The sequence below is a fragment of the Pleurodeles waltl genome, chromosome 4_1, assembly GCF_031143425.1.
Source record: "Pleurodeles waltl isolate 20211129_DDA chromosome 4_1, aPleWal1.hap1.20221129, whole genome shotgun sequence".
Lineage (NCBI taxonomy): Eukaryota > Metazoa > Chordata > Amphibia > Caudata > Salamandridae > Pleurodeles > Pleurodeles waltl.
Window position 1 is genome coordinate 783,765,935 of NC_090442.1, and position 27,390 is coordinate 783,793,324.

At 41.4% G+C, this 27,390-nt stretch overlaps 1 protein-coding gene across 1 annotated transcript; it reads left to right on the forward strand.

The window, feature by feature from the left end:
- Positions 1–304: 304 nt before the first annotated feature.
- Positions 305–27,079, forward strand: LOC138288581 (regenerating islet-derived protein 4-like). Its single transcript, XM_069230085.1, has 6 exons — positions 305–1,059; positions 17,721–17,801; positions 19,796–19,905; positions 21,484–21,621; positions 25,195–25,306; positions 26,016–27,079. Exons 2-6 carry the CDS (start codon positions 17,732–17,734, stop codon positions 26,081–26,083), a joined length of 498 nt encoding a protein of 165 aa, XP_069086186.1. The 5' UTR covers positions 305–1,059; positions 17,721–17,731; the 3' UTR covers positions 26,084–27,079.
- Positions 27,080–27,390: the final 311 nt, after the last annotated feature.

Sequence of the window (27,390 nt, forward strand, 5' to 3'; positions counted from 1 at the left end):
AGCCTGCCTCTCTCCGACATCTGTATCCCACGGCCAGCCACCCCGCTAAAGATTGCTGGTCAACCATTAACGGACCATCCCGCTGAGATAGCACAAGGGCATCCGGGTTGGCAAAGCACGCAGTCTATCGCAAACAATGAATATATTTTTCATTAGGGAGGAGAACCCAGATGTCTCTGCAGTTATCTAGCAATTATTACCAATTAAGAAATACAACTCCTGAAAAAAAAATTCCTATATACCTCTGCGATCAGCATGATTCAGGCTGACATATCTTACTATGAGGACAACGAGAGAGGAAGGAAGAAAAGTGTGTATGTGTGTGAGAGAGGTGGAGGGAGACAGAAACAGAGGGATGAGAAGAAGCCAAAAATACAAAGTGTGAAAGGAAGCTAGTGAGAGGGGGGTGAGAGAGAAAGGGAGAGGAAAAATACAGCGGTAAAAAAAGAGAGGGAGCCGGACAGAGGACAATATAAAGAGTTTATGAGAGACGAGAAGATAGAGAAAAAGAGAACGTTGAAGACAGTGAGGGAGAAGTGATTAGGGATGATAAAGAAAGAGAAAACAGAGAGAGGGGCGAATAGGGAAAGAAGGCGAAAGTGTGTGCGAGACGGAGAGAGAGAGAAGTGGTTGGGTGGGGAAGATAGAATTAATTAATAGATATATAGAACATGTATTGCCAAAGGTAACATCAGAACGAGAGCGAAAGAGAAAGCAAGACAAAGACATACCGGGAGTAACACAAATAGAGATGAAAAAATAAAAGGAGGCAGGGAGAGAATAACAGAGAACAAAGGAAGCAGAGAAACACACAGACTCAGACACGCACACACTAACGCTCACACACGTGAGGCAGAGAGCGAGGCTAGAGGCGCTCTACCAATTTATCCTGTTTAACCAAAAACTGAGTGCCCCAGGTTTTTTCTTTTCAGGCCCATCACGGAATGTCGTAGCAGCCCTTACTCTCTTCAAGAAACTTCACCAACGCAGCCACTGGCCCTTGCCTTCAAAACCGCCTCCTACTGCCGGGCGAACGTCCAGACCCCTAGGAAACCTCGGGTAAGAGCGTCTCATTTACTAGAAGGTTCTTCTCCAGGAAACGGTTCACTTCTCGGGGCAGTGACGAATGCCAGAGAAAGCCCAGCGGACATTTGATCCGCCAGGAAAGAGGGATGCCTGTTAACTTTGAACCAGAAGTCAATTGTTATCAGTGGCCTTCACCAGACAAACAGCTCGCGCGCCGTTCTGCTCGCCTGGCGGGAACCTCACGATTTCCCAAGGCTGCTGATATGAGCCCGTCTAGATATTGCACATAACTTTTAACACCAGTAATAAGCAATAGATCTCGGGCTGTATAAAGCACCTTGTTGAATGTATTCAGCTGCTTCTGTCTGAGGGCGTGGCTTTTTAAATCCTTGTTTTCTTTTTACCTATATGAGTTATTCATTTTTTTTGTTATATGTCTTAACCTGTGCTTTTATGGTTTAGCGTAAGCCAGTAAAGTGTGTTTGACTGACAAGCTGTTTGCATGACATTGTTTATTAAGTTATTTTTGAAGGTGTTTACTCAGCAATGGCACTTATATAAGTACATGTTTGCACATGCTCAAGTTTAACCTGAACACGAAAACGAGTCACAGAAGATTTAGCTGAATGCAATACCATATGTTACGGTATGTTGTGAAATTATATTTGATTGGATTAAAAAATGCCAATTATAAGCAAACTAATACTTTATATCTCCTGGCTCAGTTTTAATTTTCTGCATTCACTAAATCTAAAAGTAGAGTTCAAGTTTCTTTTTCTTGGATCTTACATCCCGATACTGCATTTAAACTTTGCCTATTGACAGTTTATATCTTGGAATGTGCCCAGTCAGTTTGAGGTCTATGTCAGTCTACATGGGTGAGCTGTACTGCTGAATATCGGCACTAACAATATCGAGATACAAGAATATCGAGGACAGTATGTCGAGGGACAAAATACCAAAAGGTAAGTGCATATAGATAAGTATAGATTTACTATTCCTAACTCCACATCTATGTACCTAGAATATATATTTACAGTGATGATAAACATATGAGGAGTTGTGAATAGAAAATCTAGACTCACTTACCTGCTAACATTTTTTTTCGATATTTTCTCCTCAATATTCTGTCCCACCGATATTGTGAGTTTGATATTAATAGTGCACACTCATAGGTGTGTTCATCAATGCTGTCTTTACTGTAGAATGACAAGATGGGGAAATGTGCCTTTTTAAGAGTAGAACTAAGGTGTAGCTTCCATTGGAACAGTAGGTGCACCAGTGGAACCGCATCCCACAGACCTGAGGGGCCAGCTGAACCCTGATTAGTGATGTATTCCATAGTTCAAAGTGAGGCCAAGGGGTCAATTTCAATTTTCTTCCTTGTAGTAGGGTTCATAACACACTGCACACACCACTGTAAGGCTGAGGGTTATATTGGGTCTAACAACTCAAAATTTCCTGTGTAGAGATGTCACCGTGACGCAAAGCATTTTTGCACACAGAAAAGGCCACCTTTCTAGTGTAATACACCTTTTACACTGGACAGTAAATACTATCTGCCACTTTGACACGCTTCGTGAGAGTGCAAAGCCTTAATACATTTCGACCTTGGGTTTCAACAATGTCTCTCTGTACCCCACAATGAATGAAAGATTATTCTAATATATATTTTTCAAAAAAAAAGTTAACTCCCCAATTGTTTTTTTTTAAATATGTGCACATTATATTAGTTATTCATTTGGAGTACTTTCATTCCAATACCTATGGAAAAGCGTTAGTTTCATAAAGTTTTGTTTGGAGGGAAACTTAGCTTACCAGCTATGATTAGAGGTAGGGAAAGTGTTATGGTTAGGGGCATGATAAGGGAATGAATTAGCTTGGGTATCAGAGAGAGTGAAAGTGTTTAGTTCATAATGGAACTCATTAGCTAGGTTCCTGAAAAACATACCATGTAATCCCAAGTAACATTGGTGATCTCCATGGACCTATAGATCTGCATGACTATGTAGCTCCTTGTTTTACAGAATATAGTGAGCATACGGAATGCTATGCACTTATAGTGTTGAGAAAACCTCTTCAGTGGAGAATGGTTCAGGGAAATTAATATTTATGTAAAAGGAGCATTGTATGTGACGAGAACGTGGACAGTTACTGTAAAGAGACATTGACTGAATGGGAATCTTTGATCATCTGAACATTTCTTGGGCAAGCGCTCATTTCAGAATGTGCTGATAGGATATGCCTGGTCATCATGCTTATATATATACTTGATATGACTGTTCATTTCATTTCACACAACTTAAGCACTAATTAATTCACAATTTTTAATTAAGGTATATTACTGCAATCACCTACTGGTAGGGCTCCCTTCGAACACTTTCTTTTGACTAGACAAGGTTCTCATCTTAGCTACTAGGGCCCTATGCAACCATGCCCATTTCAGCTAATGGTCATCAAACTGGCTGACTCTCTTCTCACAGGGCACTTTTTAAACTGCTAACACTGACATTCAAGGCTATACATCACCTAGCCCCAGAGTACCTACCCAATTCCCTTATCTGATACACTCCCAGCTACACCAAAGATTGACCAGTCTAAATCTCGTAACAGCACCCAGTCTTCCATGTGCCACTTAAGGTTTCAGTCATTCCAACTTCTTGGATCTTACCACTGGAATGCTCATACCCATGATATCAGAGCATGTACCTCGCTCCAGAAATTCAAAATAGCCCTGAAGAGGCACCTCCTACTACAAAAGAGGCAAATAGCAATCAATTAATCAATTGTCCAATGTAAATATGTATGAATGTGTAAAATTTTGGACATAGTCGTTGACGTCTCGTGAAATTGTTGTTTTTTGCCAAATTACACATAGCAGCATACTAATTCATAATCATTCCCACACTCACAACAAGCTTTCTGTCAATGCTCCATATTGTTGCATGGTTTGCATGCAGTTTGTTTTTTAGATTTAGCTTCTTAATGTTGACATCTCCTTCGGATAGCAACCTTTACCACACTTCACGGCGTGAATGTGTTGTATGTGCATATCTGACAGGCATGATGCCCCGCAGTCTAAACAGCTAGTTCAAGAGTTGCATGTATGAGAATATGATGTCATCCGGTTTGCTTTCTTGGTGTTCTCCTTAGGAGACAACTCATTTCAGCCAGACAAAACAAACAGGCCGATCTGCATCTCTTTCACAGTTTGATAAGAATACTACTTTATTATATAAACAGCCTCCATAGTATTATTCAGTGAGAGGAGCACTTCTGTGCTGAGAATATCACAGAACCTCTACGAGCTGTGACTCAGATGCTGCCCTGCTGACTCTTACTTCCATCCTGCCAAAGAGGATACCCTATACTGGCGTACAAACACCTAACACCAAGGTGGGGTTTAGACCATCCCAAGTGATCTATGTTCTACTTGGTATTGTATTAGATACAGACAGGAGTACACAAACATTGGCATTAGCAACAATTGCCTACTGTTTATTCTGTTCACCATGTTAACAACACTGGTTTCCTTAGTATGTCTTATCTTGCCAATAATCATGTCACATGCGTTCTATACAAGAATACATTCATTTCAATAAATGTTTTGAAAATGGTTTTCATATCTTTCTTATGTTTCCCTTGGGCATACAAGAGTAACTAATGAACGGGTCAGATCTGTTGCCACAGATTCCTTGGGATCAGAGTGTCATGTTTGAGGTTGCCAGCAACACCCTTCCCTGTTCTGTTTGGAGGTTAAATGTAGCACTGTGAATTAGTAGCTATGACAACACTTACTGATGGTATATGTGGACTGAATCTCTATATTGTGAAGTTTGTGTTGGTTGAATACACAGTCCGTAATATATTTCTAAGAACTGTATAACATAACGCTACCAACATTTTAGGTTAGGTACTAATTTAATGGGTGTCATGGGTAGATTTCTTGTGTGTGCTCAAGGCTGCCTTCAGCTCTACACACAGACATCCATGGGGAAAGGGATTCATCCTAGTCTGCTTAATAGGAAGCACCTATTTCTGTAAAGTTTTAACCTTTAAAAGGATTATCCCACCATAGTTTTGCCTTTTGTTGAATATCATTTATTAAACATGACACTGCCAATTGTTATTCCTGTTAACCATAGACAGGCAGTAATTGCACATTTAACTGGGTATGGGCTCGCCCCTGGCGAGGGAGACGTTACCTTTGCAGTTGAGGCACACAAAGCTTATAAATGTGAAACATTTTATTCCTGGGTACACTTTCCTGCAGTGAATATGATTACAAAAACATTTCATAATTACACTGATATAGCAACACCAGGCCAATATAGAGCTTATGAATATTTAGAAATAATATTAACATTTCAAGGAAATCAGAATTGGTTTCCTGGGGCCATTCCACATGCATTGTAAAATGTAAGACTCGGTCCCCCTCTACAATGATGGGGCAATCTGTCCAATTTTAGCCTGCTACACACCACACCCAAATTTAGGACCATTAAATAATGCTGACCTCTATACTCTTTACAAAGCTCTAGTTAGACTGTATAGAAGTTTGATGCAGTTCATTATGCATACAATAATGACTGCCCCAGCAATGGCTGTTCAAGCTGTACAACCGTAGTTAGCTGTGCCAGCAATTAGTTTAATTACTATTATTGCCATTGTGGGTAAAATACCCACCAAACAGAAGGAAATTCCGTTTTGGATTGCTCAAAATACAAATCAGCTTGAAGCAGTGTTTTCCAATACGGGACTACAAGACAAATCTGATTCAGATAACACCAAGCTGATACCGGAGTCTTCTAAAAAAACACTGGGATAAAACAAAGAAAAAACAGAAAACGGGGGTGGATCTTTGCAACTGAAGTCCACTGAAAAACATTATAATTTGCATGACCGTGACACACATAAACAGCCTGATAGGTATCATTGTTCTGATACACGTCTTTCTTGTTCCTTTCAAGACTTGTCAGACAGAAAGTTAGAGAAAATGGGATGAGGTGAGCACAGACAGGAAGAGTATGTCAAACCTAAAAAGAACTCACAGTGCTCTTCTGACATCATCATTAAAAAGGAAAAGAAACTTCCACAACAAAAACACTATCCAAAAAGAAGAAGGAGGCAGGAACTTCCACTAAATATGCCACAAATATTGAGGACAGTTCCTTTGAAAACAAACGTGGGTGAGGACACTGCTCAACAGCGAAGCAGAGGTCTCAATATTTCATCAGATTCTTCAAGAGTTTCTGACAAGAAGATCTACAATTGATTTTATTCAAGTTGTAACTTCAGATCACTGTCTGAACCCTTCAAACAGACTTTTTGATTTGTACATCCAAATCAAAGGCGATATATCACATACTATTAAAGTAATATTCAGGTCATGCTTGTCTAATGCTTATGACATTCTCTTGGCTGAGGCAGAGTGGGCACCTGGGTTTGTTAAAGAAGTCCCACAAGGGGAGGACATCATTTTACCATCCTTCTGTACTTTTGTTCTGGAGGAAATTAAAGAAGCATCCTTCTTCCCAAAGCCCCCTGCATTATATCACAATCAAGCAGGCTGGGATAAAGACTCTCCTTATCATGTCATACCTAGAAGGCCCAGCCCACAAACACAACCAAAATATCCTATTAAACATGAAGCTAAACACCCTGTTAGCGAATACTAACACAATTAGAATATCAAGGTGTAATTTAACCTTGTACTTTTCCAATAAATAATTCTTTGTTTCCTGAAGCGAAACTGCATCATTCCTATTGCATTGTCTTAGACGAAAGACATTTATCATACATGCACCTTTGCAAAACAAAACTCACACAGTTTGTCTTTGAGGAACAACATTATTCATAAAAAATACAAAACAACATTGAACATTTCCAATGTTTTTTTCTGTCAAAATCTAACGCCAGAAAGTAGAGATTTTGTGGTGTTTACCACCCTAGGGTCACAGTGAAAATTCTGTTGACTTCCTCAAGGGTATAAGAACAGTCCAGGACTATTTGCTGCCCGTGTAACGTCAATTGTACAAGAAATTGATGCAGAAGCTTTGTCATATGTTGATGACATTTAACTAACTGATGAAGATTAAAATAAACATTTGGCCAGAGTGGATCGCATAATCCGAGGATTTGCAAACCACGGCTATGAATTAAACTTTTGAAAATCAAAAATTGCTTTTCTTAGCGCCCTTTTCTTAGGATACATGCTATCTACCGTATTTTCCGGCATATAAAACGACTTTTTAACCCCTGAAAATCTCCTCAAAAGTCGGGGGTCGTCTTATACGCCGGTATACATCGTGCTGAAACTTCAGGGACAGGTGCCCTGTTGCTGAGCCACTGTGCGCTGCATTTGGAAATCGATTCCAAGTGTATGATGGGTTCCTCATCCCACAAGATTCAGTTACTTCAGTCGCGCGTGAGTTGAGCTGTTCTTACCATGTGCCGCAATCCTCGCTGGCAGTTGTCTGGACAGGCGCGTGTTCCTGCGCGTGCCCCAGGCTATTCCACTTGCACTGTTTTATGTTTACATGTTTGATGACAAACAGCCTTATGTTTATAAGTGACAGTTTTCCTATTAAGTACCTGCATGTCATAAGCATTTGAATTAAAATTACCATATTAAAATCAAATCTGATGTTTTTTAATTTTTATTTGGTGTGCGTTGGAAGAGGGGTAGTCTTATATGGCGAGTATAGCCCAAACCCTATATTTTAACAGGAAACGTAGGGGGTCGTCTTATATGCCCAGTCATCTTATACGCCGGAAAATACGGTAATTAAGGCAGAAGCCTGGTACCACACTTTTTAGAGAAGTGTGCTCTTCTACAACCCCCAAACAAATTAAAAAAGCTACAATCACTTTTAGACTTTCTAAATTTTGGTAGAACATACATACCAGATTATGCATAATGGGTTAAACCGTTGTATGATTTAATACATCCAGATTTTTCAGAAAAAACATTGGACTACAGAACACACAGATATTTTCAGAACATTGCAAACTGATATGCCTGCATCCAAACACACACTTGCGTTAACAAAATAAAGTAGTCATCCACATCATTGCGGGTTCCAATGGCTATGCATATGTCAATATTAATGAAGATGAAACAGTACCGAATGCATTTAAATCACATTTATACTCTAATGCAGACATGCATTTTGCATTGATTTAAAACTTTCTGACTGCAGTTCAAACATCTGGTCTGAAGGAATATTCGTTGGCTGAGGGAAATTGTGGTTTATTCCATTCCATCCTTAGAGGCTGTTACAAAGGCAAGTGTTCCTGACTCCAAAGCTTTACATCTACGATGCACACAGTGGGACACTTCCTTGACAGCTACTGATATAGATTATGTCTTTGACCCTACATTTTGCACATAGAAATGTCTCCAGCATGAACAAGAATACCCTGTGATGACTGATATTTTGTCTCTAGATCAGTATGATTTTGTAATATATGATGATTCAGCATAGCCCTCGGTTAGTACTAAACATAAATACTCTGCAGCATACGTTGCAGTGAAAGGTGTCATGAAAGATGGAGAATTTCAGGTACAAAAAAACATACACATAAACTTTGGGTGGCTGTACCTCTCAGCTGGCACAAACACAGATTCTTATAGTGTGTGATTTCTGCTACTTCGTCCAGTCCTATAATGCTAATTTACATTATTGGTGCTTGAATGGATTCAGAGTCTCTAAAGGTAATACTATTAAACATAAATTGCTTTGAGAAAAGTTGGCAGAACGAAAAGATGCTCTGTCACGGGGTCATGTAATTCATTTCAGTTTCATTTTATTATAAGATAACACCATCACCAGCAAAGACAATTATGCTGACACAAACAAAATTAATATATTGCGGTTCCTTTGTTTCCCAATTGATGCCGAAGGGTTACGAATATTGGAAGGATAACATTGATTTAAAATCAATTTGTGGTACAAGACACTGGCAGACCCATGGCATTTGAAACCTTATTTAGGGCTTTTTTGATTCCTAGAGAGATGATATATATTTTTTAAACTGTTTAGCAGACTGTGTCTTGGATTGGTTAACACAAAAAATTTAAACACACCTAGCGTTCCATCTGTTGCATGATTCGATAAATGGCAGCAGTATATAACAGAAGAACAGCTTATGGAATGGTGCAGAATGGTACATGCAACTCTTCACTTTTTGGTTCAGAGGGTTGGTTGGTGTGGCCTGTCGATATTAACAGCAGCAATGCACATTTTTAAACTCTTCCAAGGGTTTCAAGGCTAGCACACCAGACCCAAGATATGTCCAGTCACAATGCTTGCATGTGGTAACTGCCAACAGTGTGGGTAAGGTAAGCCAGCAATGGCTAGAACACTCCACTTTGTCTGCTGTGAAGGAACATTTGTCCTGTTATCTGACAACATGGATTTGCAGGATTTTCTATTAGGTCCCAGAGCTCCACGTTCAAAACGCTTTCTTTATGCTATTTACAGTGAAGTTTGGAAGGTTTCTAAAAAAGAAAAAAGTGGCTGAAAGGTTGCATCAAATTGAAAAAGAAATTTTACAAAAGGCATTAGCTGTTGTTGATGATGGCATGACTATACTATTGATTCATGTTTATTCACTGAATAATATTGTGTCATCTGCATTTTATATTATACAAAGTAGCATGCCTGCTCTGCTACATGGTCAAAATCAATTAAGATTGATTTTTCAATTGAGTTGGACATTGCTGGTTTTAAAATCAAACCATGTGCCATGGAAATATTTGAATGGAACAGAATTGTTCTTGCTTTACAATTTGAAACATTTCCAACAAGTCATGGCAAAGAAACATACATACACATACACATACATACATACACATACACTACCCTTAACATAGAGCATTTAAAAAAACTGCCTTTCACAGAAGCTGAAACGCCTTCAGATGTATGGTAAACGCACTGCTTCACTTCCTTAAAAATTTCTGGGTTTCATTTCATGTTTTGTCTGAAACACTTTCAGGTAGGCAGATATGAGTAGATGGAAGGGAGTTTCCTACAAGAGACGTGGTTTCTCCCATTTTATAACCATGTATGAGTGGCAAGAGGGAGGTTTTTCTGAGTGGGAATGAATGCAGAGTTTCCTACGGTATTTCATTGCTTTGTGAAGAGATAACACTGCATGGCACATCAATGGGCAACTTGGCGTGTTATTTGAAGAGTGTTCCAGTAGCCTTGATTTAAGCCAATTGTTTTGTTACTTTCAATTGGAAGTTATTTAATTCTAAATGACCAAGGTTGCTGTGGAATGATGCTCGGTATCCCTATTATAGTTAAGGGCATATTTATAAGATTGTGACATAGCTCAGCACAGCAAGTTGCCTTGCTCTGCTGCATCACAGGGAAAGGGCAGGAATGCACTGCATTTAAAAGAAGATATTGCATTTCTGTCTTTCTCCTTGTGCTGACTCCACTTTGGCTGCCTAGCGCCAACGTAGGCCCACTTGGACAAATGTGCAAGTGTGCCTGCGTTGTAAGGAGAATTGTTTTTGTGCAGGAAGGGGCACCTTCACAATCCCTGAGGCATTGTTCTCTCCCTATGTATGGTGCAGAATGCAGTACATGTAGAAGAGAAACAAACAAGGAGAAATAGAGTTATTTCTCCTTGTTACACCTCACTTGGGAAGGTGTAGCATTTTAGCACATTCCCAGGTCTATCACTTCTGTTAAATCTGAGAATACATCAAAATCTGTGGATGTTACATGGGAACACCCATGCAACGCCTCACTGGAGCAGAGTAACGTAAAGCAGTGATTTCTACTCGGTTGCTTTAATCCAGGTTTATGAAGTCACTCAGGGCCATGCAGGGTGGCCTTGAATGGCTTCATAAATCACACTGTGGGCTTGCATTGCACATGCACCACGTTCCATGGTGCAAGAGCGATGCAACCCAAGTTATAAATATGCCCCTAACAGTTTCCAAAGTTGTCCCCTGCTGTAAGAATGTGTTATATCCTCCAACACAGGTGATGGGGGATATAACCAAGTGGCCAACACTCCCTACTCTTAAAATTGACTTTGATTGACGAAGCTGACTGAAAACCTTATTGTTTCAGAAAGAAGTAGCATTAAAATCTGCCAGAGAAACTTTTGATCTCCAGGTTGCTGGGTCATCTTCAGAAATCCAGTCACTGTTGCACACTAATTTGCCATGGCATTTCAGTGAGCTTGTGCACCACATTTGTAATGCTTTAAACACTACTGGTGTAGTTTACTTTTTTAAGTCAATTGGTTCTGGTTTTGTATCTGCATTTCTGACTGTACTTGGAGTGATTCCATCTTTCCTACATCCTCTATTTTCAAGTGTTTTAGGAGGCGTTCTGTTGGCACTATTACTGTTCATTGCTATTTTGGTCCTGTTCTTGTTGCACCACAATGGATGTTTCACAAAACAACCAAATAGTAATGCAACTGCCATACAGTCCTTCTGTGCAGTACTTTAGATTGTCTTTGCTACTGGAATTGAATGACAGCTGGGTTATGTCTTTCCAGCTCGTGTGGTTTCAGGATATACAGCCTGTGTTCAACTGTCTGGTGCTCTTTCAAGTGTGCACTGGACATATGCTTTGCGGCAAAATTGGTTCAGACAATGGACGTATTGGTTGTTTTCTCCGTTGAGGATGCACATTCAGTTTTGTCCTATGTCATTACCTTTGCTGCAGGAGGCACCAGATTGGATGGATGCTTCTGCTCCAGGATCTGTGCTGCCTGGTTCCTCGTCTGAGGCTACATTTCTCGCACATCGGTCTTCAGATGATGTGGCTGATACTGGTCAAGTTTGTTCTTTGCAACTTGCTCTCCAGACTACTGTGCATATGTCGTCTGGGGATGCAGGTTCCCTCTAGGACCCAAATGACTTTCGAGACTTGGTGGACCTCTCATGGCTACCAGCCTGTAGTACGGACACCTTTTAGGTTTTTGGGCTCTTATTTACACTTTTTTAGCACTGCATTTGCATAATTTTTTTGACGCAAAAGCGGTGCAAACTTACAAAATACCCTTGAATTTTGTAAGTTTGCACCGCTTTTGCCTCAAAAAGCGGTGCTAATGCGGTGCTAAAAAAGTATAAATATGGGCCTTAATTCGGCCCTTTTTGCTTTTAAATTGCTTTTATTGTTTTTTTTATATAGTTGCAGGAATGTTTTACTTGGCATCTTTTATATACAGCTTTCATTTGTGCATTTAATGATAAAGATTAATGTTATGTAATACTCCATTTTAAATGCTTTTAAAGGTGGATATTTTTAGGGGAAGGTGTCACATGGCATATATGCAGTTGCCATTTTAGATTCAACTCCTTAAGGTTGACGTCTCCTTTCTTTAGTAAACTGTGCCACACTTTAGTGCCTGAATATATGTGCTATCTGTGCAAATCTGACAGGCACTGATGGCCTGTAATTTGAACAGCTAGTTCCAGGGTCTCACATTTGAGAATACAGGGCCGTATTTATACTCTGGTTGCGCCGAATTTGCGTCGTTTTTTTCGACGCAAATTCGACGCTAAACTAACGCCAACTAACGCCATATTTATACTATGGCGTTAGACGCTTCGGGCGCCAAAGTGCCCGGAGTGTGCGTCATTTTTTAGCGTGAACCCCTTCCTTGCGTTAATGATATGCAAGGGAGGCGTTCCCGTCTTAAAAAATGACTCCCAGGCCTTTACGTGGTATTTATACTCCCGGGCAAAAATGACGCCCGGGAGTGGGCGTGGCCAAAAACGGCGCATTTGCGCCGCTTTTTAACGCCTGGGTCAGGCATGGCGTTAAGGGACAAGTGGGCTCAAAATGAGCCCAGAGTGCCCTCCCCTGCCCCCAGGGACCCCCCCTGCCACCCTTGGCCACCCCAGGAGGACACCCAAGGATGGAGGGACCCATCCCATGGACATTAAGGTAAGTTCAGGTAAGTTTTTTTTATTTTATTTTTTGTGGCATAGGGGGGCCTGATTTGTGCCCCCCTACATGCCACTATGCCCAATGACCATGCCCAGGGGACAGAAGTCCCCTGGGCATGGCCATTGGGCAAGGGGGCATGACTCCTATCTTTACAATGATAGGAGTCATGTTGATGGGGGATGGGCGTCGAAAAAAAATGGCGCAAGTCGGGTTACGACGATTTTTTCGACGTAACCTGACTTGCCCCATTTTAAGACGCCCATACGCCATTTTCCCCCTACGCCGGCGCTGTCTGGTGTACGTGGCTTTTTTCCACGCAAACCAGGCAGCGCCGGTCTGCTTGCGCCGGCTAACGCCATTCCATAAATACGGCGCCCGCATGGCGCTTCAGAATGGCGTTAGACGGCGCAAAATTTTTTGACGCTAAACTGCGTTAGCGCAGTTTAGCGTCAAAAAGTGTAAATATGGGCCACAATGTCATTTGTTTGCTTTCTTTGTGTGCTTGTTAGGAGACAACTCATTTCAGCCAGATGAAATGAACAGACTGATCTGTGTCTCTCTCATAGTTTGATAAGAATGCTACTTTATTACATAAATGGCTTCTGTGCTATTATTCGGTGAGCGGAGCACTTCTATGCTGTGAATATCTTGGAACCTCTACTAGCTGTGACTGAGATGTAGTCCTGACTCCAACCTCCATCATGCAAAGGAGGATAACCCATAGTGTCTTCCAGATACCTAGCACCAAGGTATGGCATTTTCACCATCCCAACCGATCTGGCAGAGGGTACTTTCACTAGGCTCTCTTTTGTATTGTATTAGATACAGATAGGAGTAGACAAACATTTAGCATTAGCAACAATTGCCATAGTTGAACTGTTTATCCGAGGCTTCGCCAACCAGTAACTCGTGAGCTACTGCTAGCTCTCCAGCTACCTGTAAGTAGCTCTCCTGTGTGCACCCAAGCCTACTAAATTAGACGCTTTTGCTTGATTGAATTAATATATGTATCACTAAATTGAATAGCATGTATTCCAGATGAAAATGTGTATATTTTCAGAACTCATCAGCTGATGTTTAAAGAAAAATTATTAGATTGCCAAAACATATTTAAAGTTTATATTTTAGTGATAAATCATGAGGTGCTGGGGGAAAGTATTACTGATATTATTACCTTCATTCCAGGGGCATTGCAGCTATGGCAGTCATGCTTAACTATATAGATGTGACACTCCAAACTGGTAAAGCCTTCTTTACATTACTTCTGACAACACTGCTAGATGCACTGAAGTGATCACTGCTGGCATGGCGTGGACACCAATACAATTTTTTCTGATATGGTCACTTTTAGAACACTAATCATATTAGTAGCTCAATATGATTTTAATTGGACATGAGTAGCTTTAATTGCAAATGCTAATTACCATTGTTTACTAGCGAGCAAAGAAATACTCAGCACATGCTTTCTACACGAGCATACATTCATTTCAATAAATGTTTTGAAAATGCTTCTCATTTCTTTCTTGTAATTATCTTGGACATGCAAGAGTAACTAACCAAAAGTGTCAGATCTGTTTTCACGGATTCCATGGGGATCATAGTGTCATGTTCCAAGTTACCAAAACATCTTTCCCTGTTCTTTTTGGAGTTTGGATGTGGTACTGTGAGCTAGCTGAGATACAACTGCACTTACTGATGGTATATTTGGACTGCAACACTTACTGATGATATATATGGACTGAGTACCTATAATGTGAAGTTCGTGTTGGTCTAATACAACTAGTGCTATATTTGTAGGAAGCGTTTAACAGTATTGCCTTACGTAACACAGAAGTATCCTGAACTGTGGAGGTTATTTGATCATTTGGTCCTGAACCATTTCTCCAAATATGATTCCTTGTAATGTTCTGTTGTTGTGCTTTATGATGATGCAACCAATGGATGTATATATTATTAGTAAAGATAATCATAATTTGCATATTATAAAAATATTTCATACATCAAATGTTATAAGAATTTCATGTTAAGGGTATTCCACCTATATGTCAGTTAAGTGTGCCAGGTGAATGTTAATTGAATCAGTCTTTGTAAAAGAAAGAGAGTTATGTTGCCAATCCAAAAGTGTTTGCCAGGAAGCATGGTTGGAGATATTGCTTACCTCTTGGAAATCACTTGTGCTGAGCCTTTTCCAGAAGAGGCAAGGCTAATAATCCTTACAGAGTGTCAGTGCTGCCTGTACTGAGGTTTCGCGTGCACGGAGAATGCATTCATTGATAACATCCCGAAAACGACCTACATGTCCCAGTAGGCTTTTAATGCTCATGTAGTTTGGGGATGTGGGGCCCGTATCGGACATTTGGGTGTATCTTTTGTGAACAGCGTCTTTTGCTAGGTAATCATTAAACAACATTGTTGCTGCCAGACCCTTGCTACACAGATCTAGGATTTCCTTTTTTAAAGACCAGTTGCTGCCATGGTTTGCAGTGAAAGACATTGAGAATATAAAGAAGCATTTCTGGATGTTGTGTTGTTAAAGACAATAAGCATTACTATTTGAACACTTATAAGAACTCTTATGTGATTGACAGTTTATTGTATTTTAGTTGAGGTGTACTGTGATGGACCAGGACAGACTATTACAACAGGGATAATGCACTTTAAGTGTCGAAGCATAAACAATTACAGTTCTAGTATGTGTACACAAATAGAGAAGGCATAGCAGAATATTTAACACATACTAATTACCTTACAGTGCTACACAAGTCAAGAAGAAACTCTAACTCGCATTCCACAGTGAGAGCATAGTGACGAAGCTTGAGCTAGTTACTCTGTTCACAGAGAGAAGCACTAGTAAACATGTATTGAAGGTACTCATTATTTGTATGTTAGTTTCAGGAATTACAAGTTCCATAACCAAACACAGAGAGCTGATTACACAGAGATATTACCTAGGTATATCCATTCACTATTTCAGTTAAGTGTAGAACATTCATAGCAAGTTACTAAAAATACCTTTTTGCTTTTAGATAGTCACTACATCCGGCATACATCACTAACCATCAGAATGGGCTCGTCAGAATGGAGGGATTCAGCATATTTATTTTCTCACGTATACCATTCCCCTTTCCCTGTTTCTATCACTGTCCCTCATATTATTGCTCATGTGGTACTTTGTGGATCCAAGAGAGACAAAAAAAAGTACACTCCCTCATTGGATTCTGGAAAAGTAAACAAAACTGATGGATGGAATGCTTGAAATAATCCATGCCACTGCAGACAGGAATCAGCCATATGCAAAACAGTCTTGATCCTGCTCCAAAGTGTACCTGTCTTAGGTGCCATGGTGGGCAAAATAATGATTGACTGGGAGGGGGCTTCAAATATTTACCAGAGATTGAGGTTCATTTAAGCATTCCACCCATCATTTCTTTGCTTTGTTCGATGCAATACCATAAAAGTAAAACGGGTTTGCCCAGACATGGGTCCCATGCTCACTGTGCCACAGTACTCCAGGAACACCCTATTGAAAAGGCACACCAGGCTGACACTGGCCAGGAGTTGCCTTGTTCCCATTCAGATGGGACCTGGCCTGGAAAAAGTTAGGTTGGACTGTTCCCATTGGAGCAGGACAAGACTGATTTGCATATGGCTGACTCTTGTCTGAGTTGGCATGGTGGGCACAAGAACAATGGACTGAGATGTGCCCTTAGTAATTATCAGTGACAATGATTTATTCAAGTAGTCAACTCATAATTTTTTTGCTTTCCAATTGGAGTGCAAGTACAAAGTCATGACATTATTTGCTTTAACAACACTTTTTATTGAGACTTTCAGGGTTTCTACTATGCAAATATACTAAATTTATATCACGGAAAACCTTACAAATTTTCAGTGTAAGGGATGACAAGCTTCTAGCATAAGACTGAAAACGATCTCATATTCACCAATTACGATTAGCTGTATAACCTTAATTCCTCTGCTATGCCCTACCTACGACCTCAAACATCACACCACTGATGACATGTCAAATTACATTATGGTTGGCATAATTGATTACATTATCAGTGGCATCACAGATATAGCATATGATGTTACATTCTCCACATATGACAGCACATCCTAAGAAAAGGATGAATATTTTGTGGCATACAGTGGCACACTGGTGACACGTATTGGTGATATGATGGCAAATATTAAGAACATGATGACATTTATTTGGGTGTTGCACGAAGTAGAGATCGGGCTCTTACCCTGTTATGCTTATAATCTTTAAAAAAAGGCATGGTTTAAAGTGAAATCACTTTTCACCATGAATGTCTAGTGTTGGCCTGCTGCTCAGAGATCAATGCCAATGCCCAAAGTGCCATAAACCACCCGCAGACAGTCTCTCCTAAAGAGAGCTTACTGAAACTGTTCTCATATATAGGGGCCAGGAAATAGGAGGGTAGATTTCCGAATAAATCACTACTATTTAGCCAAAGTAGGGTAGTTATAGGTAGGGAGGCCTCGCAGGCTCCACCTATATCAATGTGAAACCACTCCCCTCTCTTTTTTATTGTTATTCTATGTTAGTAACCAGATGCGACATTTAAAGTTTGTGAGAAAAGTCTAATAAAATAATGTTTTGCCCAAGGCAACTCGTTTGAAATAATCGCTTGCTGCTTTCCCCAGTCACAGCACCGGCGACGTATTCATGGTGGCCTCGCGAATGTCTGCTTGCCAGTTTCTTTTCCTCATTATGCCGCTTCTTGTGTTTCACTGCAGAGACCTCGGGAATGGATTTTCACCTGTTTTCTGTCTCTGTTTTCTTCTTGACGTCCGTTTGTTTGGAGGTGTCCACCAATGGTAAGAATTTCAGAACTTACAAAGTGCTTTGTATAGGGGTCATCAGTTCATGTTTTCAGGTCATTGAACTCCTATATGAGTAGGGGCCCACACTGAGGAAAGAGCTTGATTTAGATTCAAAAGTTCACGTTTATACCGTGGCTCAGCAGCAGCCCTTACTTTCTGTAAGTACTCATTCATTTGTGCAGACTGAGGGTTAAATTTACTAAGCACTGGCATTTTCCTCGTTTCACGCAAGCCCATGGAAGACAACACAAGTGCTTAAGTGACTTTTACAAAGCCATGAAAATCAATACTTGCATGGGCTTGTGTCTCTTTCACCCATGTTTCTCTGCGTCAAGGAGGTGTGACCTGGGTAGGACATCGGCGTTCCTGTATATCCACCCATGTAATTCAATGAAACACAGATTTTCTAGTTTGTAAACCTGGGTTTGTGCCAAAATGGTGCGTCTACCCGAGGCTGACATGACAAGAAGAAATTGTTTACTCATAGGGGCATATTTATACTCCGTTTGCGCCGAATGTGCGTCATTTTTTTCGACGCAAATTCGGCGCAAAACTAACGCCATATTTATACTTTGGCGTTAGACGCGTCTAGCGCCAAAGTATGGGCAAATAGCATCATTTTTTTGCGTGAACGCCTTCCTTGCGTTAATGAGATGCAAGGAAGACGTTCCCGTCTAAAAAAATGACGGCGACGCAAATGCATCGTATTTATACTCCCGGGCAAAAATCACGCCCGGGAGTGGTCGGGTCAAAAAAACACGCATTTGCGCCACTTTTTAACGCCTGGGTCAGGGTAGGCGTTAAGGGGCCTGTGGGCTCAAAATGAGCCCACAGGTGCCCTCCCATGCCCCCAGGGACCCCCCCTGCCACCCTTGCCCACCCCAGGAGGACACCCAAGGCTGGAGGGACCCACCCCAGGGACATTCAGGTAAGTTCAGGTAAGTATAACATTATTTTTTTTTATATTTTTTTTTTGGCATAGGGGGGCCTGATTTGTGCCCCCCTACATGCCACAATGCCCAATGACCATGCCCAGGGGACATAAGTCCCCTGGGCATGGCCATTGGGCAAGGGGGCATGACTCCTGTCTTTACTAAGACAGGAGTCATGTAAATGGCGTCTGGGCGTCGTTTAAAATGGCGCAAATCGGGTTAAGACGATTTTTTAGCATCAACCTGACTTGCGCCATTTTAAGACGCCCTAACGCCATTTTTCCCAACGCCGGCGCTGCCTGGTGTACGTGGGTTTTTTCCACGCACACCAGGCAGCGCCGGTCTGCTTGCGCCGGCTAACGCCATTCCATAAATACGGCGCCCGCATGGCACTTCAGAATGGCGTCAGCCGGCGCAACATTTTTTTACGCTAAACTGCGTTAGCGCAGTTTAGCGTCAAAAAGTATAAATACGGGCCATAGTTTCTTCCTCTTTGCATGCGTGCTGCGTTGTGCAGCACGCATGCAAAGAGGAATATGCTCCTCAGAATGGTTTTAGCGCACAAAGGTATCCCTTCCTGTTCAAAACTACTCTGAGCACAACACAGGCCACTCTTGTGTCGTGGTGCAAGGGTGCCTGCATTGGCACAGGCTGCCACAGGTGTACTAGCGCAAGGGAAGAGCAGAAGTGTGCCATATCTTAGTAAATATGGGACATTTATGCTTTCTCCTTTTAATTAAATGCACCTTAGCACAGCAAGTTCCCATGCTGAGTTGGGGTGCGTGAAAGTTTAGTAAATTTGGGCCTGAGTGATCAGATAGTAGTGGGGCACTGTGGCAGGGCATCTGACACATATGTCAGATGACACTAGTTTACTTTAGCTATACTTTGATCATCAAGGTCAATTCTCCACAGTCTTCGGTCACAGCTAGGAGCAAGAGTATCTGAAGCATTCATGACCTGCACCTTTCCATATAATGTACCATGCTCCTGAGTGAGTAAAGATATTTGCATTCACAAACCAGCCATGTGCTGACTTTTTTATGTTTGGTTTAGATTCCAGGATAACAAACTTGCCCAAAACTGAGTGTCGTGGTGGTTGGTTCTTCTACAACTCGCATTGCTATGGATTCTCCAGAAACCTCCTCAGTTGGTATGATGCAGAGGTACTTACTGGATTCCCTTTGCCTGTTTTGATTCTCTGTGGAGGCACATGACATGGTTAAGCACTACTTCAACCCATTAAAAGTCAGATGCTCTGTCTTGCTTTGGATTCCTTTCATGTTTCCGTAAAAGTAAAGATTAGAACCTCGAACATAAATGCCCTCTTGTCCACTCTCAGGCTATTGACAGACAGGGGCTCTGCCTTGACTTCTTTGAGGTCTTTGATGTTCCATGGACTGATAGTTCTAACTTTGTCTCCATTCAACCCTCAGTCATACAATTTCAGTGTTAAGTGTTGTGTAAGGCACTGGCTGGTGCCTTAACCAAGGTAGAATGAGTTGCAGATTGAGTTTAGAGCATTTATGGAGCAGTATGGGGTGGAGATTGCATGAGAAATGCTGTATAGAGATAGCCCTCAAGGTGGTGAGCTGTCTGTTATCTCTAATGAACAAATATGCATCTTGTTTGAGGTCCTTAAGATGGAGGAAGGATCCTATCTTTCTTGACAACATCTTGAAAAAAAGCATTAAACTGAAAAAGTCAGGGTGAAATTGTAACTGCAAGGCATTGAAAGGAGGCAGCGATGTAGAGAGATCATTGAGGAAAGTCCTTTCTGGACCATGATACATGATGTGGAAGCACTGGCTGTGAGATGCAGTGGTGTAGGCACAATTGATGTACGACATGGCTCCTTTTGAAGAAGCACTGGCTGCGCATCATAGAGGTTAGCTTAGACACATTGGTTGTGAGACACGGAGGGTAGTATCTGAGCTGGACCTTCCAAACAATTACAACCAATATGTGGCATTGGTCTTTGTACATTAGTAATGCTTAGGAGCACAGGTAAAGTGTAGTAGCACTCATGTTTTAGCAGAAATAAAGGCGTTGCAGTATTTGTTGCAAAGCACAGAGGATAAACCAGAATCGCATGATATTATTGTTAGTGGATAGTGTAGGTGACCTGGCTTTAGGCTTATCAGATGATGCTGACTGATTGATTTATTGTTTTACATTATGGTGAAAAAGCAGTGGATGATGCTTGTTTGCCATTTCTTATTGTTCAGGGGAAATGGCTGTGATGCCTTGAGCAAAGCTTAGAAACATTTAATGTGATGCAGGCATACATTGCAGATTCTAAGACATGGAGGATTGTACTGGTACTTTCGTGCTGGCGGTCGTCACTTATATATTTGGAGAGGATGTATTACTTGGAAGAGATAAAATACCTCATGCTGAAGACAAATGTTAGCAGAACGATCATACGAAAACTTAGTTACGATTTCACGATGCAAGTGGTATAAAAGCAGGTCAATAAGGCATGACTCAGCATTAAGAAGAGGTCTTCTTATACTGTTGGTTTTATGTTCTGGTGATGAAGTCTAGCCTGTCTCGCATCACCACCTGATGGTCTGGACATAATGTAAACATGTAGTGTTAAGTTTGACTTAGAGTCTTTGTGGTGTGTAGAACTTGTTTAACTGCAACAGGGAGCAGATGTGATAATTAAAGGGCCTATGGATCCAACGCTCCTCTAAGGCTTGTTTCTGAAGGATATCCCTATCTGTGCTTTCCTCCTTCAGCTCGACTGCCAGTCGTATGGAAGCGGTACACACCTGGCCTCTATAACACACTCTATGGAAGGCATCATGATCAGCACGCTGATTAAATCTTATCCATGGAAGGAGAACGTCTGGGTGGGACTCCAGGATCTTTGCAAGGTGATTGGTGTTTTCAAGGGGGTAGAAGGTCAGTGGGATGCCAGATCACTCACCCCAGGGAGGAGGCTGCTCAGAGACAACATATAGGAGTGCACCTCAGGGTAAAATGAAGCAATCTCAGCCAGCAAAGAAAGCCCTTACGCAACGACCAATTCAAGTGCCTAACCAATTTTGTTCCTTATAGTTGTTGAATATATAGCTATACTCCAACAAAGACACTGCACACTCATTTAATATCATTATTACCAATCTGAGGGCTCTCAGCCTCGGGTGAGATAAGATTGTTTATCCCGGCATCACAGTTTGAAAACATGGGCACACATTTCAGGTCTGCTGGCTTTCACATCGTGGGATCAAAAACATGCATAGTCTCTGGAACTAGAATTTGGAGGGAAGAGGTGCTGCAGCACCCCCAATAATAATCATGCTGGAGATCCGAAGTTGAATGAGCAACAAAGATGCCTTTAAATTTTGTATTTATCTTGTCACATTTGCTGCCCGTTCAGAGACAAAGTTCAAATGTCAGTCTATGTCATTTGACAAATTAATGCTTATTCGGAAGCTAGTGTTTACTTTTATTTCTCTGACTACAAAGTGAGAAGATTTAGTAAAAGTGATCTAGGTGAGAATCCTGCTGGGGTACAAGAGGTGATAGGAAATGCTGTAAGGTGCCAGTTTTTTTCCTAAGACACAACATTTAAATTCTGGTACATGAACGAATCTACACATATTATATCAGAAATTAAGAAAGCACAAATTAAGCTAATTTTTTGTAATTCTGAAATGTGATGGAAAAAAAGATTTTTTTAAAATAATTTATTAAATTTCATTGAACATAAGTCAAGAACAACAATAGTTGTGCCATTAATCCATAATGTGTACAGTGCATCCAGTTACCCCAATTCCCCCAGCCCACCCAGAGCAGCAGATAAATAGAAGAGACCCCAGTCTCAATAAGAAAGACATCAACAGTGTTAGTAGAGCACAAGCACCGGAGGGACAGGAGGTGACCAGGGTGACAGCTTCTACCTTAGCGAAGAATACGGTAGCTCGAGGGCACGGTATTACCCACGGGGCATGACAGAGTGTCAGTAGGGGGGTTGTCAGAAGGGTCCGCAGCCAGATCCGGGGAGGGTGAGCGGGCTGGCAAGTAAGTGTGTAAAGGAAACCAGATATCCTTGGGACTTGAATGGAAAAGTAACAATTCAGTGTACAATCTCAACTGTTCATTGCAATAGATGAGGTCCCTAAGCAAGTGCTTGAATTAAGAAGATATTGTCTCCACCCCCATCGACAAGTAACCCTCCTGTTAGCAAACAATAGAGGTATCGCTATATACCTTCTCAATGCAACATTTAAGTCTTTGACATGCCCTAGCAGGGCCATGAGGGGAGTCAGCGTAACATTTCCTTCTATCATAATGGAGAGAGCATCATGCACTTCTGCCGGTATATTGCAAACAAAGATTTTAATACCATCAAAACAAAAAATGACACCTTAGGAGGAGATGTGCAATGATAAATAGTCGCTGAAACCCGATTTACACACATTATTGCTTTTGGCCTATATAAATTCACCAGCAATTCTGCATGTGGTTGTAAATTTAGTGGCCATTTCAAGGGGAAATGTGCTTTCTGTAAACGATAGGGTGCTACTGCCCTTAACATTCTCCTAGTGTATGTGTGTGGCACATTTGCTACACTCGTTGTGGGGCGCTTGGAATTTTCACTTTCCCTATGACTTCGGTGTAGTAACATTAATGGCAGGACACCCACTGTGAAAATTGTTCCTGCACCACTGCACATGCCCAAGATTTCCGTTCAGTGCAAATGATTGGCATGCACACTGCATACAGAGAAGCCTACCCCAGAAATACAACTTAAGCCTATGTGATGGGGGCCACACTAGTTGGCGAATTATCTTTTCGTCTGTGCTTCTGCGTCTCTGTCGAGACTTAATTACCAAGTATCAAAGCAATCCAATAGTTTAAAAATCATAGTGTGTATTATATCAGTGCCTAAAGACAATAACGATAACATTTTTTTTATCATAGTATTAAACTTTGAAGTCATTCTCTAAAACGTTCTCTAAAATTGCAGTAGTGCATCAGGCAAAATTGACAGAAGTACTTGACTTTACTACCCACATACCTTTAACGCAAGGGCTGGTAGGAATGGGAAGATTAACAGAGTGGGCTAAGGGTAACATGTTTTGACATTTTTTGCGCTGCATTTGCATAATTGTTTTATGCAAAAGTGGAGCAATCTTACAAAATATCATTGTAGTTTCTAAGTTTGTGCCAATTTTGCGGCAAAAAATGATGCAAATGCGGCGCAAAAGAAGTATAAATATGGGCCCAAGTTTCAGGACATCATGGCGTGGGAGTCGGCTCCCTGTGCTACACGTCATAAGTCACAAACTGAACAATTTCGTAATAAGGCAAATGTTTTAATATGTTTATGAATTGGGGTGTTGTTTTACAGTTACTGATAGGTTGCTATGAAGCAGAGTTTTATTTTAGTTGTGATGTAATTACGCTGAACACAGAGAGCATCTTCGAGGATGAGTTCGCTCATATTATAACTACTGGTATTTATTCCTGCATCCTTCCCATAATGAAATAGGCCTAGGTCCGTAAGGACCTGAATCCCAGTTCACCATATGATATATAGGTGGGCCCAGATTTTTCAATATTTGACATAGCACAACACAGCAAGAAAACTTGCATCACTACGTGAAACAGAGAGAGCAGAAATGCACCATATGTTAGTAAGTATGATGCATTTCTGCTCTCTTTCTGTGCTGGAGGACTGTGTGCTGCCTAGTGCCAACACAGGGCCCCCTTGAGCCATGGTGCAAGGGTGCCTGCTTGACACCAAGGATTGTTTTTGTACATGAAGGGAAACCTTCCTGCACAAAACACAATCCTTCCCCTGCACGATGCAAGTGCAGCACAATTCTTTGATAATTCAGGGCTCTGATGTTTAAAGGGTTAGGTATCCAGGCCCTCTTTATAGAATTTTTTTGTGCCTCAAAAGGAATACAGTATTTCTAAAAGCAGGACAACTGGGCGGCCAATAGTGAATACTCTGGAGAAACTGTACAAACCTCAACAGCCACCAGGCATTTAGAACTGGACACAACCGTCTAGGACAGGGTTCTGCAAAGTCGGTCCTGGAGAGCTGGGTCCATGCCAGGTTTTTAGCATATCCACATTTAGAAAAAATATGTTTCAGAAATCTACATTTTTCTAAATGTGGATATGCTAAAAACCTGGCATGGACCCAGCTCTCCAGGACCGACTTTGCAGAACCCTGGTCTAGGATGTGATATGTACTGCCTACTGAATTCCAACCAATGATTCAAGAAGACATTTTTAAGCTAAAAGAAGGCTTACCTCTTTGACAAAGTTAAAAATGAGATAGATAGAAGAGAATGGCTTTTATGTCTTCCCGTTTCCATCTGCTTGCTCCTCAGAAACCTAGAGCAGTGTAGTGCCAAGCGACTGATATTACTGTTATGAGGTCAGACATTAATCTGTATCAGTGAAGCATTGTGTTATTGATTTTTCAGAATAACACTTGGAAGTGGACGGACGGAGCCGACCTTCAGTACGAAGCTTGGAACAAAGGGGAACCCAACAACTTTGAAGATGAAAATTGTGTGTTTCTTCTTGCTTCACAAGGTAGAACTCATGCAGCGGCCGCAACAGAATAGACATGCTGGGAGGCCCAGAATATGAAAGGAAGTCGCAAACAGTCTAGCAATAGGGGCGAACCACTAATAACTGAATGTAAATGCACAGTTGAATTATGCAACTTTTATCTGGTTTAGAGGTCCATCAGGTTGCATGGGTGGAGGTGGTTATGGAGCACTAGAGGGAGTCATTTCAGCAAGATCACCTCTGTAATGAGAGACATGCTCTAGGGAAAAGAGTTCAATAATTGTCGCTGTGTAGTGTGTGACACGTGTAAGGAAGGGGGTTTCATCTGGAGCAATACTGTATCTGAGAGCAGAAGAACACCAAGAGGGAAAGATGATTGAAGTGATGAGGATGAGGTGCTTCTTTTCTTTAGACTAAAAGAAGGCGAGAAGTAGGGAGGAGGCAAGGAGGGAGGTGGAAAAGTGGGATGGAGTTGAGTGGGCGGGTTGTGTATAGAGAATTGGCCGATGTACATACGAATCGACAAATTAATGGAAGGAACCAATTGTGCCTTGTGGGAGCCATTGTTTCATTGGGAGTACAGTTCATTCAGGACAGTCGTCAGAAGTGGGTTTACACGTCTGTTTCATGTTACTTCGTACAGCATGCAACTGTTCCTATGATGTGGGATTGCTAATGTGTGGTGGAAACACTGCTAATGCTCATTTACTTTGTATATTTCTGCGTTTAGGTTACGAGTTCTGGAGTAACGTTAATTGCACAAGGCGTATGCAGTACTTGTGCAAATTTAGCATCTGACCAAAACCTGCCGGTGCCCTTGAAAAGCCCCACCTGAAGAGGGTGCCACAGAAAACCAGTGGTGGTGTGTGGTGTCTGCACTTCCACATAAAAGGTGGATACTGATTGTACCCAGTGATTCAGCATGATAAACCAATTATTAGTTGATGGCATACTTCAGGAAAAGCGTTTAACCCCAGTGAACTTGGCACCTTAATGACCGCATCGCAGCTGCATGTCAGCACCCTAAAATTTTTATAAACTTAAAGCTCACTTGGTTTTCTCCAGCCATGCTAGCCCCATGCGATGTTTTAGTGTCTTCTCACTCCTAGAAACAAGTGGATCAGAAACAGAGACCCCTTAGCCTGTGCTATGTACGGATGGCAGAAGCAGAACTAGGAATCCAGGAGATGGTGGTTCCTGAGGGACAATGACATTTTACCAAGTACTTTTTATACTTTGACCAGTTCTTTCCCAGTTTCTCCTCGTGATAGGTTTACAGAGAAAGTGATGTTTTTGACTGCAGCTTTACTGAAAGAATGTGAGGGTTGGCAGCACAGTCACACAAATTAGCCACAACACACCTCACTCCATTGGCTGGTTATTCCTAAGGACATCCACAAGTGACGTGCTCCCTACTCTCCAAGCTGAGCCATCCTTAAAGAGGTCTTCCACAACATATCCAAATCTCCATGGAACATTACAGCGCTTGGCTGCTGCGGCTAAAAGTCAGCGCTTCCTTTCAACAATGGCCTCATGCCAGTCTCCTGCTAGAGGACCATGGTGGGAAGGGAAGATAATCCAGCTTTAAAAGTGTATGGAGGTCATTTTAAAACACGAACAAGCAATCTGTCCACCACAAGACCAGTCCTGCATCTGAAACCTGCTAAAATATACATTATTTAGATTCATGCGTAGGTTTATACGTGCTCAAAACGAATGTTCAATATCGAAAACAAAGACCAATCAATGGCTTGGAAAGCATCAATGTACGAATAAATACGAATCATACTGCCATCTATGTCTCTCATGTGCTTGTGCAAAGCTATAAAGTACCACAATGAACACGCAGATACAAATCTTACCAATAATACAGCATTTCTAACGCCATGTAAGAAATGTCAAGCTGAAGTCTCTCCCCCCCACTGCTGATATCGTTCACTTACATTTTGATTCTGCGCGCCTTGTATCGGCGTCTCTGCTTCAGGCTATTTCCCTCCTCAGTCGCCATCAGTGCACGTCAGACGCCCACGAGCAGCCTCCTCTATCTGCTGCACTAGCATTCAGAGGCTGATTTACTAAGGACTTGCGTTGCTCTTGCGTCACAC